The sequence below is a fragment of the Alosa alosa genome, chromosome 4 (assembly GCF_017589495.1).
Source record: "Alosa alosa isolate M-15738 ecotype Scorff River chromosome 4, AALO_Geno_1.1, whole genome shotgun sequence".
Classification (NCBI taxonomy): Eukaryota; Metazoa; Chordata; class Actinopteri; order Clupeiformes; family Clupeidae; genus Alosa; species Alosa alosa.
The window spans coordinates 23,290,062-23,307,670 of NC_063192.1; the positions used below are offsets into that span (position 1 = coordinate 23,290,062).

The 17,609-nt window shown below is 45.3% G+C and overlaps 1 protein-coding gene across 2 annotated transcripts in view; it reads right to left on the minus strand.

Annotated features, from left to right (window-relative positions):
- Positions 1–17,609, minus strand: part of slc12a5b (solute carrier family 12 member 5b) — an 82,985-nt gene that overhangs the window by 16,067 nt on the left and 49,309 nt on the right. For both annotated transcript variants that reach the window (XM_048240734.1, XM_048240735.1), the window contains exons 2-10: positions 11,775–11,878; positions 11,410–11,544; positions 6,877–7,023; positions 4,768–4,822; positions 4,001–4,131; positions 3,364–3,611; positions 2,984–3,195; positions 2,379–2,546; positions 684–782 (exon numbers count right to left, since the gene is read on the minus strand). In XM_048240734.1, the coding sequence (XP_048096691.1) occupies positions 684–782; positions 2,379–2,546; positions 2,984–3,195; positions 3,364–3,611; positions 4,001–4,131; positions 4,768–4,822; positions 6,877–7,023; positions 11,410–11,544; positions 11,775–11,878 (1,299 nt within the window). The remainder of the gene's footprint in view (positions 1–683; positions 783–2,378; positions 2,547–2,983; positions 3,196–3,363; positions 3,612–4,000; positions 4,132–4,767; positions 4,823–6,876; positions 7,024–11,409; positions 11,545–11,774; positions 11,879–17,609) is intronic.

Here is a 17,609-nt window from a genome sequence, read left to right on the forward strand (position 1 = left end):
CAAACAGCTGTGTCCCAAATCGATGTGATATCTGTAAGAAGCCTACTGAGTTCTGTTCTGTTCTGTTCTGTTGGTCCATACAAACAGCTGTGTCTCAAATCCATGTGGTATATATCTGTAAGAAGCCTACTGAGCTCTGTTCTGTTGGTCCATACAAACAGCTGTGTCCCAAATCGATGTGATATCTGTAAGAAGCCTACTGAGCTCTATTCTGTTCTATTCTGTTGGTCCATACAAACAGCTGTGTCCCAAATCGATGTGATATCTGTAAGAAGCCTACTGAGCTCTGTTCTGTTCTGTTGGCCCATACCATGTGGGCAGCCGTGGCTTATTGGTTAGCGCTTTGGACTTGTAACCGGAGGGTTGCCAGTTTGAACCCCGACCAGTAGGAACGGCTGAAGTGCCCTTGAGCAAGGCACCTAACCTCACTGCTCCCCAAGCTCACTGCGCCGGGATTAGTGTGTGCTTCACCTCACTGTGTGTTCACTGTGTGCTGAGTGTGTTTCACTAATTCACGGACTGGGATAAATGCAGAGACCAAATTTCCCTCACGGGATCAAAAGAGTATATATACTTATACTAATACAAACAGCTGTGTCTCAAATCTATGTAGTATATATCTGTAAGAAGCCTATACTGAGCTCTGTTCTGTTGGCTCATATAAACAGCTGTGTGAAGGATACAGATGAAAGAGGTGGTGGTGATGGCCAAGATGGTGCCGATGGGAATGGACTTCTGAGCATCCTTCAGGTCACCAGAGCGGTTGGAGCCGGCCATGATGCCTGTTGGAGACATTCACAGGTCGTATCATGTAATGTCATTCATGGGTCTTATAAATGTAAAATCATTCACAGGTCTTATACATTTAATATCATTATTGCACAACAGAAGAAAGAGAAAACTGTTTGTGAAAGAAAGAAATGTTATCACGTGTCATCAGAACAGATATAACAGAGAGAGACGGACAGACTGAGACATGAGAGAAATAGCTAGATTTCTCTAGATAGATAGAGAGAGAGATAAAGAAAGAGAGAGAGAGAGATGGAGAGAGAAATAGGATTATACACCGAAGTGTTGTTAAATACTCTGTTATAATGGGTTGAGTGTGGTCAATAAATTTCTCGATAACCCCCTGGCTGGGTGAAACAGATCCACTGACACTGACCTTGTAGCCAGTTGAAATCAATGCATCGTGACCAGACTACTGTATCAACACAATTAAGTGTTAAAAAACAGATCCAGATTGGAACATACATTGTACACCATACATTGTGCTACATTTGCCAAATGCTCGTATTTCAGTACAAGCGTTTTGTCTGAATAACCTTTTCATAGTGACATAATAGAGTGGAGCGTAATCTCTTCACATTGTGGAAGGAAGGATATGAAATATGTATCTCTTTGAATAGTTTTTTTCTTAATATGCTCTCTCCATCTCTGTATGCGTGTGTGTGTGTGTGTGTGTGTGTGTGTGTGTGTGTGTGTGTGTGTGTGTGTGTGTGTGTGTGTGTGTGTGTGTGTGTGTGAGGTGAGACAGAGCGAAGCGAGAGACAGAAAGGCTGGGCCAGAGGTTGGGAGGTTGTGTAGTACGGTGTAATCCTGTGCTTTTTGCTGATGTGGTGCTGGCTTCACTTCACCTCACAGCTCCACATTTCTCTGTTGTCATCACTTCTGCCCACGGTGTTTGGGCCAGTCAAGGGATGGGATAGACAACTCAAAGTGCAGCCCACAGTGGAGCAGCAACTTGTTCAAGACCACAAGATCCACATACATCCAAATCACTAGCTGTGCCTCTCTTTTGCTCTCTCTCTTTCTTTCTCTCTCTCTCTCCCTCTCTCACACACACACACATACACACGCACACGCACACGCACACGCACACGCACACACACACAAACACACAAATATTATATTATTTATTGTATATTAGTGAAGAACTGCTTTGTAGTGTATTATTGTTAGTCACCATTGCAGTTATGGGGAAAAGTGCATAAGTGATACAGAATCTTGCTGTATAACTGACGTCTAGCACAGCAATGTGCATCTCACAGGAAGATAAATATAGCCAGTTACCGTGAAACGCTTCCTCTGGATCATTACTGCATTTTACTGGCTAATTCCGGCCAGTAAGATGCTGCTGTTTGTGTTGTTGGCTAAAGTAACGCATACTCCAACAGTAGATTTTGTAGAGTAGAGTTTGTTTAAAGAAAAACATCACACCATGTTACAACCACTACCACTACCATCATCATCACCATCATCATCATCATAATCCTGCTTCTCCTCATCCTCCTCATCGTCATCATAACCATCACCATCTTCATTATCATCATCATCATCGTTATAATAATTATAAGTGCCTTGGTGTCTCTACTGACCTGTGACGGAGGGGAAGTAGATGCCGACCAGCAGGGTCCAGAAAGTGTTGATGTCGGCCTGCACAAAACGGTTGAGGTTGGTCAACGGAGAGTCAGGGTCGGTATAGGAAGGAAGGCCGCGCTTTTCAACGAGGTCACCCTTCTCCAGGTAAGTACCAAACAGGTTCTCTACAAAAGTGAACGTTACGAAGAGAAATGGAAAAAAAAACATAGATGTGCCAGGAAGAGGAACAATGAGGAGAAGAGGTAAAGAGACGGAGAGAATTGTGTTATTATTGTTTATCATTTTATTTATTATGTAGTACATACAGTAGCAACACATAACTGCAATGTCATGAGCATTATGAACTTAATAGGAACAGCCAATCAACATAATTGACATGATTCATGTCCTGCTTAGAGCACACTAGGAGGGGTGACTATACTCATGATTACACACACACTGCACCATTAATGCAGCCGTCGTTAGCACTTCCTCTTCAGCACAGTGGGCTTGACGTGTCATGCACAACAAAGTGTCAGTCTAGTTACTAGGTGGCTCCACGGAGAGTTGATCTATAACGTTATTCCTTAAGAATGCTGGATTAAGAACTCTGTGTGGTCACCTGCGAGGATTCCGCTGGTGACCCCTGGGATGCCCTGAATGATGGAGACGTTGTTGTTGGTGAAGTACTCGTCACAGGTTGCGTTCAGGAACTCCGAGTCACAGAACAGCTTCCAGAGCTTGGTGGTGACCGTGCCATTGGCCTGCTCGATGGTCTTGGCACACACATCAAAGCCCTTCGACAGCAGAGACCGGTTGCCCAGCATACACACTCTGTGAGAGAAGTCAAGAGAGAGAGAGAGAGAGAGAGAGAGAGAGAGATGTGGAATGAGTCATTCTTTGAGTTCTGAGAGATAAATTAGCAACCACACAACAGCTTTTTGAGCAGCAGCTGTAGCAGTTGATGTGTTAGTGATAGCAACCCAATACCAAAACACCTACGGGAAGAAAGGAGGGTCAACAGAGGACTTGATGACGCCCGCGTAGACAGCGAGGATGGAGAAGATGACACAGGCCAGGAAGAGCAGAGCCAGCTTGTTGACGTATTTGACGCCGACGAACACCACCAGGGACATGAGTGAGAGGACGATGGTGCCGTACACGCGCATGTTGTTGAGCAGCGCCGCCTCCGCCTCGGGGCCCTCCAGACCCTCCATCTTAAAGATGGCCGCTGCTGGCACGATGTAGATCTGCAGAGGGTGGCGCGAGCACAGGCAGCATGTGTGAAAGAGAGAAAGAGAGAGAGAGAAAGAAGTGAGTGGGGAGAAGGAAAGAGAGAGTGGTAGAGATAGTGAGAGGTGTTGAAGAGAGAGAGAGAGAGTGAAGGGGGGGGGGGTGAGAAGAGACATGAAACAGAGGGTGGCAAGAGACAAACACGCCGTGTCATCCATTGGTTAAGCTGTGAATCAAGCAGTGTGATGAAACCAATATATCAGAGGTGTGTGTGTGTGCAGCATGATGAAACCAGTATATCAGAGGTGTGTGTGTGTGTGTGTGTGTGTGTGTGTGTGTGTGTGTGCAGCATGATGAAACCAGTATATCAGAGGTGTGTGTGTGTGCAGCCGACTGTGTCGTTTACCAGCAGGATCTCGATGCAGCCCAGGATGTACATGGCTCCGGCGAAGGTGGTGCCCAGGTAGAAACAGATCCCCACGGCACCCCCAAACTCAGGACCCAGCGACCGCGAGATCATGTAGTAGGAGCCTCCAGCTACACGCCAGACATGCACACAGGAGTTTAGCACTGGACATAATATCTCACCCAATTATAAGCTAACAGCATGATATGACCTAGCTGTTTTTCATTACAATTTTATTCAAAGTCTAATTCGGATTCAGTGTGGGACGCCATTTCAGGCACTAAAGGACTGAGACATTAAAATGATTGATACATTATTGGTAGATTTATTAAATATGTTGATACAAGCAGTATGTGCCTTTAATGATCAGTAGCTATACATGGCAATAGTGTTGTGATGAATGTACTGGGCCAGCATCGGTCCTGAGACACTAATGTAATGTGCTCAGTGGTGCTGTCCAGAGGAGCAGGTGGGTGTAGAGGAGAGGTGAAGGTTAGCACACACACCACACACACACACACACACACACACACACACACACACACACACACACACACAATCACACACACATCACACACCAGCTCCATACCAGTGAGAGTCGGCCTCAGAGGACCACAACACTACTAGCCTCATCTGGGAGATCTGAAGCTAACCGTCTGGAAAGGACGATGGCAATGCAGCCTGAGACTTTTCTCCCAGAGGGAGTACAGGAATAGGCATACACACACATACACACACACACAACTCACACACAACACAACACTTACCCGGCACGACTCCATTTGTGGCAATAGCACTCATTGAGATTGCTGTTAACATGGTCTGGAAGAAGAGAGATATCAGATGGTGAGTTACAGTAACATGAACACTTTGATAGCTTAGTTTTATCTGACTTTACAGAGAATAATAGCCTTCTCAGAGAACCATAGTCAAGTTAATACTAACTAAAGAGAACCATAGTCAAGTGAATCCTCACTAAAGAGAACCTAACTCTCTTTCCAAACCTTTTCAGAGTGCTTTAATACTAGACCTGCATAATATGCTTGGTATCTGAGATCAAAGATGAAATGAAACTGGCCATACAAAATTGAATATGACATAAGGAACGCCCACTTGAGATAGCATCCCAAACAGTTTGGATAAAGGATGCCTGCATTAGGAAGCAATAGGATAGGATGCAAGGATCATATGGTATATATACTGTACAAGCATCTCTGGTAGTTAGCTTAGATAGCTTAGTAGATCTGGCAGTATGTTGCAAGGCAATTAGCACCTTTTATTCTGATATAGATGGTTATCAGCATTACCAACCATTAGCACTTTGGATTGCTCACAAAAACAACATTTTTAAACCCTGCTAACAAGAAACTGGAGAGTAGAAAAACAAATGCATGAAATCTGGCTTATTTGATTTTGAAAACAAACACACAACTTTATTAATGTGTAGGCATTCATTTTTGCATCCATCTCTGAAAGTAGGCTACAACCTCATACAATTATTTTTGCAATTTTGAGTGGATGAATTTCAAATGTACTCCAAAGCTTTGGCTGAGGTCAGCTTGTGGTCGAGGGAATTAAGTAAGATTTATAGCAGTGGGATGGATTTCTGATGAAACAGAATTAATGTGGAAGTGGCCCTCACAGAGCAGAGACAGGACCATAATGTATATAACAAAGGAATAGAGAGAGAGAATAAAAAAGAGAGGGAGAATAAACGGATGACGAGAGGATGAGAAAGAGGGAGAAAAAGAATGTGTGAGAGTCATTCCGTTGGCACATTGTTCAGAAGTTCTGAAAGGAAGAATAGAGAGGGGGGGAAGAGAGAGGGAGAGAGTGGGAAAGAGAGAGAGAGAGAGATGGAAATCAAGCAGAGCGGCTTTGCAGTGACTGCTGTTGTGCATCCAGGGTGGTGAAATGCTGGCTGTGACGCATTGTATGTTGCAGTGTCACTGCTGCCTGCAGACAGCTCCATATGGGACAGCAATCCTCTTTATCCCCACAGGACATAACTATCACAACAACTATTAAATATTTCTTTTCAGTTTAACTCAGCCGTGCAGTGGGGAAGGTGGGAGAAGAGAGAGAGAGAGAGAGATAAAGAGAGAGAGAGAGATGGAGAGAAAAATGAGTGAAAAGAGTGTGGCAGAAGAGGAACAGCGTAATCTTCGGTGCTCCGAAGTGTGGCATATTAATGAAAAACACTTATTTCCTGACAAAGAGGATCTGTGTCTTGGCACGCACCAACGGCAGGGTGGAGAAAGAAGAGGGCCACAGAGCACTGCTGTAGAATCATACCGGATGGTATGGGACATGACAATATAGGTGGCATGGGACATGACAATATAGGTGGCATGGGACATGACAGTATAGGTGGCATGGGACATGACAGTATAGGTGGCATGGGACATGACAATATAGGTGGCATGGGACATGACAATATAGGTGGCATGGGACATGACAGTGGTGAAGTGTGTGAAATTGGGCATTTACTTATATGCCTCTCTTTCTCTCTCTCTCCTTCTCTCTCTCACTCTCTTTCTCTCTCTCTTTCTCTCTTGCTCTTTTCTCTCTCTCTCTTTCTCTCTCTCTCTTTCTCCTTCTCCTTCTCTCTCTCTCTCACTCTCTTTCTCTCTCTCTCTCTCTGTTTCTTCATGTTTGTTCATGTCAAGGGACTGCCAGGGGAATGTAAATTAGCATCTTATGCAAACTCTGGTACGATGCATCAAATGTGCAATGCATCAAATAATAAAGCTGATCATCATCCTCATCTTCATCATAATCATCATCATCATCATCATCATACTCTTCATCATCATTGTCATCATCATCATCATCATCCGTAACAAACACATTTTAAAAATGCAGTTCATTCTGACCGTTGAGCAGCACATGAATACGATGATGAAGGTGCCCAGGACTCCTCCGATGCCCACCAGCCAGGTCATCCTGAGGAAGAGGATAACCCCCAGGATGTTCTGCATGCATGGGAAGTACACTCCCATCACTGTCCCCAGCTGGGGAGCCTGGAAGACAACAACCAAAAACATGCGAGTGAGTGTTTAGGTGGGTTCCTCCATGCATGCGTCTGCATACACTATCGTTCAAAAGTTGGGGGTCACTTAGAAATGTCCTTGTTTTCATCATTAATGTTGTAAATGACTGTTGTAGAAAGAAATGGCTGATCTTTAATGCAATATACAGATGCCCATTATCAGCAACCATTCATCCAATGTTGCAAAGGCACATTCTGTTTACTAATCTGATATCATTTTAAAAGGCTAACTGAGAAAACATTGGAGAACCATTTTGCAATTATGTAAGCAAAATCTTGTATGTAAACAAAATCTTGTAATAATGGAGTGGAAACAATTTAAGAAAAATGTATAATGGAATGGAAATTTCTAAGTGACCCCAAACTTTTGAATGGCAGTATGTGTGTATATACTGTATGTTTGTTTAGGTGGGTTCCTCCATGTGTGTCTGCATATGTGTACGTGTGTTTAGGTGGGTTCCTCCATTTGTGTCTGCATATGTGTATGTGTGTTTAGGTGGGTTCCTCCATGTGTGTCTGCATATGTGTATGTGTGTTTAGTTGGGTTCAGCCATGTGTGTGTGTCTGCATATGTTTGTGTGTGTGTGTTTATATACTGTGTGTGTGTGTGCGTGTGTGCTTGTGTGATTCAGAGTGTTGTTAGCTTCCCCCAGCTTAAGTTCACCTCCACTGCATTTTATTTTGCTGTTTGTCTTGTCAGTGCTATGCCATGTGTGAGCTCACAAGATACATTTATATTTGTATACTGTTAAACTGTTATTTATTTACAACCTGCCAAGAGTTAGAGTGAAGAACCTATTCTTAGAGAAAATTATTAGCTTTCACTTTGGCTGTTTTGGCGACACACACACACACACACAAAAACACACATACACGCACACGCACGCACACACACACACACACACACATACACTTTCTCTACTGCTTCGCTGCTCCGTACTGCAACAGACAGGCAGCATTCAGTGTCCGTATCTGCTGTGAAACAGCCCCAGGAATGATGAAGGGGGAATGACACTGCTGCAGCGGGGGCCAAGCGGACTTTTATTATTCCTTCATTAACCTCGACGAGTGACAGCAGGAGATAACTCTCTTTGTGCCTCTTCCTCTCATTACGGCTGAGAGGCTGATAGGTTGGCTGCTCCTCTGCCTTCCTTGGAAAGGCAATTGCATTAGGAGCTGAGGGGGAGTCGGCCGACTTTGTGTTGGGAGAACAAGAAAAGCAGTAGAAAATGTTTGAGGCGTGCAATTTGTTACAGTAAGTGCACAAGCACAGTATACACAGCAGGCTATACAAAATATGTGCATGACACATACACACACTTATACACGCACACACACACGCGCACGCGCACACGCACGTGCATGAGCACGCACATGCACACACACACACACTAACAAGCACATATATTAGGGGCCAATAATTAAACTCTAAGGAGTTGTCGTGATTGAACATGTCTTCTTTTCTCTGTGGGCTTCTGTCCAATTAAAGTTAACTGGCTCAGAGCCACCACTGTCAAAAAAGGGAACATGTAGTAGAAGTATCCTCCCAAAATCTAAACCGCTCATTAAAACTCATAATGACCCCATGATAGTCTCCACCCTCATTAAACTCCATACAGTGCAGCTAATCCCCATGACAACCACAGACCATAATCTCTTTCATGAGTTCGGTTTCCAGCGTTCCGAATTGAAAAATGTCGAGGGGGGAAAAAAAATGAGATACTCTCTGTGGAGAACGTCGATGTGGAGTTTAAGAAAAGAGGGAGGAAAATCCTCTGCAGATCCATCTCTGCCACTGAAGCATGTGCCCTAATTTAAAAGCATGTGGGAGAAAAAAGAAAAGTGATGAGTCATGGTGTTGACCAGGGGCGATGGGACTCCATTTTACAGTCCCGCTCTCGGGACGGCCAGGCCAGGAAAGGTGGAGGTGGAACAACAACAACAACAACAACAACAACAACAACAACAACAACAACACAAGAGTTTTTAGTTTTATTTTATTTTTTTTATCTACTGACGTTTGTTATATGCTGACCTAAAACCACTGAACTAAAGCTACCTTTTAGGAGAGAGAAAGGGAGAGAGGGGGTGGGGGGCAGATAAAGAGGAGGCTGTGAAAGCTGCGCACATATCCAAATAATAACACCCAGTGGTGATGAGAGCAATAATGTGCCTCTGTTGAGCGGTACGTTTTAAGTGGCTCTAACTGCTATGCTGCACCGGGGGAGAGGAGATCTGAATGATGTCATCAATAACAAGCTGTCTCTGTCTACTGTCTAATCAGCCGCTCATGGCCAGGTGGATATAAACACACACACACACACACACACACACACACACAGACCTGCACACGCACACATACACACACACACACACAGACGCACAAACATGAACATGAACACATGAACATGAACACATGCACAAAGACAGACACATACACAAACATACACACACACACACACACACACACACACACACACAGCATCTCATATACTGCACTGTCAGTGACATGACATGAGAGAATGTAGCAGCATTCTGCCTGTTTCATGCTGTCATGTTCCATGATGTAACCTTCTGCTCTGAGCGGTAACGTGTAGATGTGTATTACAAGGAGTTGTATCATCTGATCTTGGACGAGGTATATGTTATCCGCACTCCTTGGGAATTGACTCCTGCGACCTTGAGACTGATGGTGTCCTGCTTGCGCATTTGTGGCTTGTCATGTTTCTGTCATGCGTTGTCATGTTTAGTCATGTCCCATGCTGCGCCGTGTGGAGTTTGCTAGCGTTAGCTGTGAGCTAATCTTGTCTGTCGGGCTCACTGATATCCTATAGCATGTATTCTTGCATGGTTGCATGTGTGGATGTCTTCTCTGTACCATATAAGGCTGTACTTTTAACCAAATTCAGCCAAATTCTCCCCATATTCATTCCTTTAGCTGTCCATCAGGTGTAGGTGTGTGTGTGTGTGTGTGTGTTTGTGTGTGTGTGTGTGTGTGTGTGTGTGTGTGCTCACAAACTGTGCTTCTGCATAGTCCCAGCTCTATAAATGTGACTCTTACAAAGAGGCTTAGCCTGCACCACACATTGTCCTCCTGTGAATATGCTGCTTCAGCACAAGTGGCAAATATCAAGAACATTTTGCTAAAAAATGCAGGAATCTACCTTTAATGGCCGTAGATTTTTGGGACATCGACCTTTAAAGACTGGTTAACAGACTGCCTCTCAAATCCTAGTTGAGATTGCGAGTGGGCCTGGAAAGGCTTCATTGACTTACGACTTCCAGGGGCATAACCAGCAGTGAAATTAATTTGAAATTGGTGCATTAACCTCCTACCAAAACACTTCAGAAGTGCACAAAATATCTTTCTTGTAAACAAATGTTTAAAATGCAGTTGTTTACTCAATTACAAAGAACAGTTCATAACAGTTTAACCCTGTCACTATCAGCGTAGCCACTGGTTGTGTTGAAAGCACTGGGCGGTGGTAGCATAGTGGCTAAGGAGCTGGGCCAGCAGAGTTATGGGTTCAATTCCTGGCTGTCTGTGTTGTGCCCTTGAGTAAGGCACTTAGCCCCCAGTTGCTTTGAGGAGACTGGCCCTTGTTGTAATAATTGATATCTGTAAGTTGCTTTGCATAAAAGTGTCAACCAAATTAATAAAATTAGTATCTGTCACCACATAAAGCCCGCCCCATGTTGGATAAGTGGTGTGTGGTACCTGGTGGTACCTGGCCAATGTGATGATGTTGTCCTTTACTGCACTCTGCCTGGGCTGTGTGGTTTTATGCTGCATTACAGTCCACTGTTCATCCCCAACATTATTGCTTTGATGTATTGTACTGCTGTGTACCTATTTGGGATGTGTTGTGTTGCGTTGATTTGTGTTGAGTTGTGTTGCGATTGTGTTGTGATCGTGTTGTGCTGTGCTGTGCTGGGCTGTGCTATGTTTTGCTGTGATTGCATTGTGATTGCATTGTGTTGTGCTGTGCTGTGTTGTGATAACATTGTGATTGTGTTGTGATTACGTTGTGCTGTGCTGTGATTGCGTTATGATGATTGTGTTATAATTATGTTGTGATTGCATTGTAATTGTGTTGTGATTACGTTGTGCTGTGCTGTGATTGCGTTATGATGATTGTGTTATAATTATGTTGTGATTGCATTGTCATTGTGTTGTTTTATGCATTATTTTATTGCGTCGTAATTATGTTGTGATTGCATTGTCATTGTGTTGTTTTATGCGTTATTTTATTGCGTCGTAATTATGTTGTGATTATGTTGCGCTGTGCTGTGATTGAGTTATGATTGTGTTGTGATTGCACTGTGATTACTTGTGTGCAACATTATGTGGCTGTACCTGACTGGCTGGTTTCTTGCGGGGCTCCTCGTTGTTCTCGGCCTCCTCATGCTCCTTGCTGCCCTGGGTCAGGTTGGAGTAGTTGGCCAGGCTGCTGAGCAGAGAGGACACCATGGGCACGGTGTCCATCTCCTCCTGTAGAGGGACACACGCACATTGCGTTAGGTCACTGTAGCATAACAACATCTACAGGAAATTACATCACGTGGTCAGACACAATGCCTCACATACTGTGAGTGAATTTACTATCTATGCTGTTGTGTTTTCAGATTTGCAGGGGTTATCTGTATTGTTTGTGTGCCTGTGTGTGTGTGTGTGTATGTGTGGGTGTGTGTGTGGGGTGTGTGTGTGGGTGTGTAGCGCACCTCAAACAGGGCCATGTTTTTGCCATCATACTGCTGGCTCTTCTCCACGTCACTGCTGCCGGTGCTGTTGATGAACGGACTACTCTCTTTGGGGTTTCCATCACCTGCGCACACACATGGACACACACACACACACACACACACACACACACACACACACACACACACACACACACACACACACACACAGGGTAGAAAAAGAGAAAAAAGCTTCAGTTTAATTATTCTGACATGCCACAAGGCAGAAGGATTGTGTACGCCCTCCCCCAGATGGATCTGCAATGGGCACGCATTGCCCTGTATGCACATATTGTACCAGCGATCGCTGCGGAGGTGTGTGTGTCGCAGTGTGAGTGTGTGCATAAGCTTCCCCCCTCGCTCCGGGCCTGCCTTGGGGCTTTGTTTAGCTGTGCAGACTCTCACACTGGAGGATCACACACACGCACTAAATTTAGCTCATCCTTCAAGCGGTACTAACACAGAGAGGCTCAGAATTACCCTTCCCTACCCCCTTTGCACTCCCTCTCTCTCTCTCTCTCTCTCTCTCTCTCTCTCCTTCCCCCCTTCTCTGTTCCCTCTGTTTTTTTCCCTCGTTCTCAAATAGGAGGATGAATACTAAAGAGGTACTGCACTGCATCAACCACAAGCTCAGACACTCATTGATGATCTGCAAAGAGTGTTTACGTGAGTGTGTGTGTGTGTGTGTGTGTGTGTGTGTGTGTGTGTGTGTGTGTGTGTGTGTGTGTGTATGTGCGTGTGTTTGGGGGATGGATGTGCTGGTGTATGTCTGAGGAGGTGTGAGTGTTGGTGTTGGTGAATGCACAGGTAGGTTGTACCCATTTTATATTAAAGAAACAGCAGCAGAAAAGATGGAGCTCACATGCATTTTGACAAATGAGCATCAAGTCTCTTTCATCACTGAGCTGTTTGAACTGATGGACCGCAGCAGTGATTGGCTGTCTCCGTCTCCCTCTCTCCATCTCTCTCTCTCTCTCTCTCCCTCTCTCTCTCCCTCTCTCTCAGAGCTCAGTGCACTCACGTCACAAAAGTGCAAGTCATCAAGACTGTCATTTACAGCGCATATGACAGTCTGTCAGAGAGGCTTCTCCTTAGCACTCATCTGCCTCAGTGCCCATGGATGTCCCTCTATGCTGTTCGCACTAGAGAACAAGCATGGCAGAATAATTCATAGCCAAAACAAGGTACGCTCTTCGCATTATAGACATATAACACAGCATGGAGGAAACATCTCAGAGCAGATCTCAGATCAGCCTGTGCAGCCCCTTGCCTGAGCTGTGTCCCCCCCCTCTCTCTGTCTCTCTCTCCCTCTCTATCTTTCTCTCCGCTCTCTCTCTCGCTCTCTCTCTCTCTCTCTCTCTCTCTCTCTCTCTCTCTCTGCATGCACGTTGTGTGAGCATGTGAGCGGCACTGGTTTGCCCCCCGGTAACCTTGAGCGGCAGGTCTGCCAGAGTCAGCAGCCCAGCATCTGGTCAGAGGGGACGCTCGCAGCGCTCTCTCGCTCGTCTCGTCTCGGCTCGTCCACCCTCGCGGCCGGGCACCCCGTAATGGCAGCCATTACTCAGGATTACTGTACAGTAAACCGTGCCTGAGCACCGCGGGCCAATGAGCCGTGGTGCACGGGGGGGAACTCGATGACGTCACTGCCTCACCTATTTACCTTCAGCCATGATGCAGGGGGTTTGGAGGGGCAGTACAGGTCAGTGGAGGTTGACCTCTGGGACAGGATTCGAGTATGAATATGCACTAATGCATTCATATGAATATAAATATTGTGACCCCTGCCGTCAGGGTCACCGGAGGAGTCCTAGGCTTTCTTCCTCTTCTCCTCCTCTCTTCTTCACTCTTTCTTTTTTCCTTTCTTTCTCTACCCTTCAGAGTGTCTTTAACTTGTTCTGTCTTTTCATTCTCATGTGCTCTGTCTGTGCACTGCTCATTTGCACTCTCACTCCTGCTCACTGGCGCTCTTGCGTAATCACTGTCCCCCCACATGCACTTACATCTTGCTCTCAGCACACACACACACGCACGCACGCACGCACGCACGCACTATGAGGGCAGTTTACTGTGTGTGTGTCTGTGTGTGTGTGTGTGTGTGTGTGGGGGGGTATTTATATGTCTGTCTGTGTTCACATGCACAAGTGTGTGTGTGCATTGTGTAATTAAGACTAGGGTGTACTTGGATGATAACTGCTTTTGGAGTGTGTCCTCTGAGTCCTTGAGAGCAGAGCCCATTTTGATTAATGTTCCTCCAAGGAGGAGGCCCACGCTCGCCACACATTCCCCTTCCCTCTCTTCCCACTCACAATGGTCTCTCTGAGGGTCCCAAATCTTCTCTGCTCTCCATAGTCTCTACTCTGTTGTCAGCGTTGCATCAGCTTTTCTCTTCTGGTGTGAGTGCTTTCTACTGGGCACTAAGGATTCTGCTGTTACTGTACACCCCTCACTGTTAAGGCTTATTGATGCATTTCCATTATCAAGTCACCACTACACACACAAGAATATATTATCTTGGACACTGCAGCCTGATATATGTCACTTTTTCCAGGACACAAAATGGGAAGCAAATGTTTGACTTTCAAGTAGAAAGTTTGCAAGTCTGATGAAGAGCGTGTAGCTCGAAAACGTTCACTTGGTGAAATAAAAGATAAAGCAAAACGTGAGCAAGTGTGCAGACATTGAATTTTATTTTTTTGATTGACTTTCAAGTAGAGGAATCAATTCATTGTCAATTCACCATCAACAGAACTACTGTAGCCAAGATCATATGTTATGTAATAATTATTGTAATTAATGTTATGTAACAATAATTAATGTAATTGAACTACATTCAAGTCCAATGTTTTATTAAACACACTATGTGAGCTGTTCAATGAGATTCTTTCTGGACTGTTGGTGTAACTGTATGTATGGTACTGTAGTATTGCCACCCATATCTGTAATCACATTTATGATTAATTGTGCACATCTGGACATGTGGAGTGAGTTAATAGAAACAGCAGATAATGAATGACCGTTTCAGATGACAAGCTTCCCTGATTGATGTGATGGCAAACAGTCAGATCCTGGGATTGAACAATGAGATCCGACTAAATCCCTCTCACACAGGCATATAAACACACACACACATACACCACACACATACATGCATACACACGCACACATAAACAAAAATGTGAAATGTGTGTGAGATATTATGATGTTTTAACCATGTGGAAAGTTTGAATGGCAAGACGGCAGCTCAGCAGATGAGTGTGTAAAATTGGGGGGGAGGAGTGTAACCCCATTAACAAAACCAGCCAAAGCACCACCCCTCTCCAATAATCATATCATCATGATGAATGAAACTGTTATAGAATATGATAAAGTGGCGTATTAGACCCCTGCAATGTTCAACTCAAAGTTTCACCCCAAGAGTGTGTGCAAATTTAAGGAATCAGTATGTGTTTGTTTTTGTGCTTGTCACTGTGTGTGTGTGTCACTGCCCTTAGCAGCGCTCTTGTGCTAAACTCTCTCTCTGTCCTCATCTCTCTCTCCCTCCCTCCCTCCCTCTCTCTCCCTCTCTCTACATCCCTCTCTCTCCCTCTCCATCTCTCTACATCCCTCTCTCTCTCCCTCCCTCTGTCCCTCGCCGTCTGCATCAGTTCTAATTTACATTTCCAATCTGTTCTACCTGTCTATCTGTCTCCTCTGTAACGACGCAGAGCAGATGATTTATTCAGCCACACTGTAAATAAATAAAAATGTTGCATCGCATCGGGACAGCGCTCTCTGGGGGGACGGCGCGGGCGAAAACAGGTGACACGACCTGACGCAGCCTTGACTGGAGCATCTTTGCTAGAAGTTTCTGTCAAGCGCACAACACGCTTCCATTGGAATTGCTTATTTTCCAAAGGCGAGTCCCCTTGTGTCCTTCTGCATCACGCAATCTCACAAACAAACCAGCACTTTCTCTCTCTCTCTCTCTCTCCATCTCTCTCTCTCTCTTGCTCTCTCTTACACACACACACACACACACACACAAACACAGTACACACCCATGTGCACACACACACACACACACATACAGCACACACACCCACACACACACACACACACACACACACACACACACACACACACACACACACACACACACACACACACACACACACACACACACACACACACACACACACACACACACACACACATACACACACGACTCTACATCTGTTCCACAGACCATAAAGTGCACAACCAGGTGACATAAAGCACCACCTGTTCAGCAGAAAGCAATGTTTAAAAGGGTGTAAAGAGTCCCATTGCCCAGTGAAACCCAATGAAATGTGAAAAAGCCTCCCCTAACTACAATCCAATTTACATGCAAAATCCAACCACTGCTTCTCCCTTAGTCATCTCAGAACATTCCAATCACAGACCCCACACTTCAGCTCCCCCAGGACCAAGTCAACTGACAAATGGCAAAGACAGGCCGGGACCTTTCCAGCACTTTCTCCCACCTCACATACACAAGTTTCTAAGGCCTCTGAGCTGTGACGGCCATTGATTCCTTTTCCACATTGGAATGCAAGCAAATGCAAGTAGATTCCACTGCTCATACCCCGGGAGCTCTTAATCCGCTAAACCTCGCCGTATTTCGCCAAAGACCAGCTTCTTTTTGCCTCCAAATTGGATTAGAAAACATTTCAATTTGGTGCAGATTTTGTGCAAGAGATTGCTTCCAGAGATTGGGACAGAGTGGTGTGGAGCGAAGTGGAGTGGGGTGGCGGCAGCCGCAGCAGGTTACAGAGTCTGGCTCTGACTCGCTCGCTCACCCGTCGCTGAACCCTGATGCAAAGACGGCTCGGAGGTCGAGGGCCAGAGGTCCCAGTGACGCGGATCACAGCCCTCCTGGTCAGGCTCGTCGGGCAGGATATGCCCCTGAAGTGGCCGCTGAGCCGGAAATCACTTCCACACACTCTGAGAGAAATCAGTGAGTGCTTGAGTGCTGCTCTGCATACAACAGTAGACTCTAAACTGAATCAGAACCTGTCTTTTTGAATAATGCTTCGGCACTGAGGTTTTCCATAGACCTCTAAAAACACTGTATATCTAGGCTGCATCCGAATATCCATACTAGCCTACTATATAATAGGCAAGAAGCAATATGTCACAATCGTAGGGCGTCCCAATACTCAGTAGGCATCCACAAATAGGCCAAAAGTACCTAGGTGGCCTACTACCTCCACAGTGTCCGACGCTTGCTCACTACGCTATCCCACAATTCAGCTGGAGCATCTAGTACATCTAGTTCTGTTGTTCTCATTGAGAATGATTCTGTGTTCTGTGGAACTGTCAGTGTGTAGAGCTGAGGAAGACTTCTTACCAGAACATAAATTGACATTCATACTTCAGTGCATGGTCATGGTTTAGCATAACACTACTACATTCATCCATGTGGAAGTCAAACGAACCATAACGATATATTAAATGTAATTAGTTATTGCCGCACCAACAACTTCAAAAGGGTTATTCATCTGGAGACCTTTCTGCGGAGGTGTTTCTACACATGTGGAAGAGTGCAGTGGAAGGTAATTACCATTTTGAGTCGGGGCCTGTGATTGTGTGTGTAATTACAGATGAGAGAGCCGCTCACTGTGGGGGGGTGCTGAGGGAAGGAGCGCACTGCCTTTGCCAACGCTGCTGATGCTGCTGAACTCTCATTGTTCCCCAAAGACACACACACACACACACACACACACACACACAACCCCCCGGGGCTGTCCGACGGCTAGTGGGCACACGCACACAAGTGTGTCTAAAATAAGGCTTTGT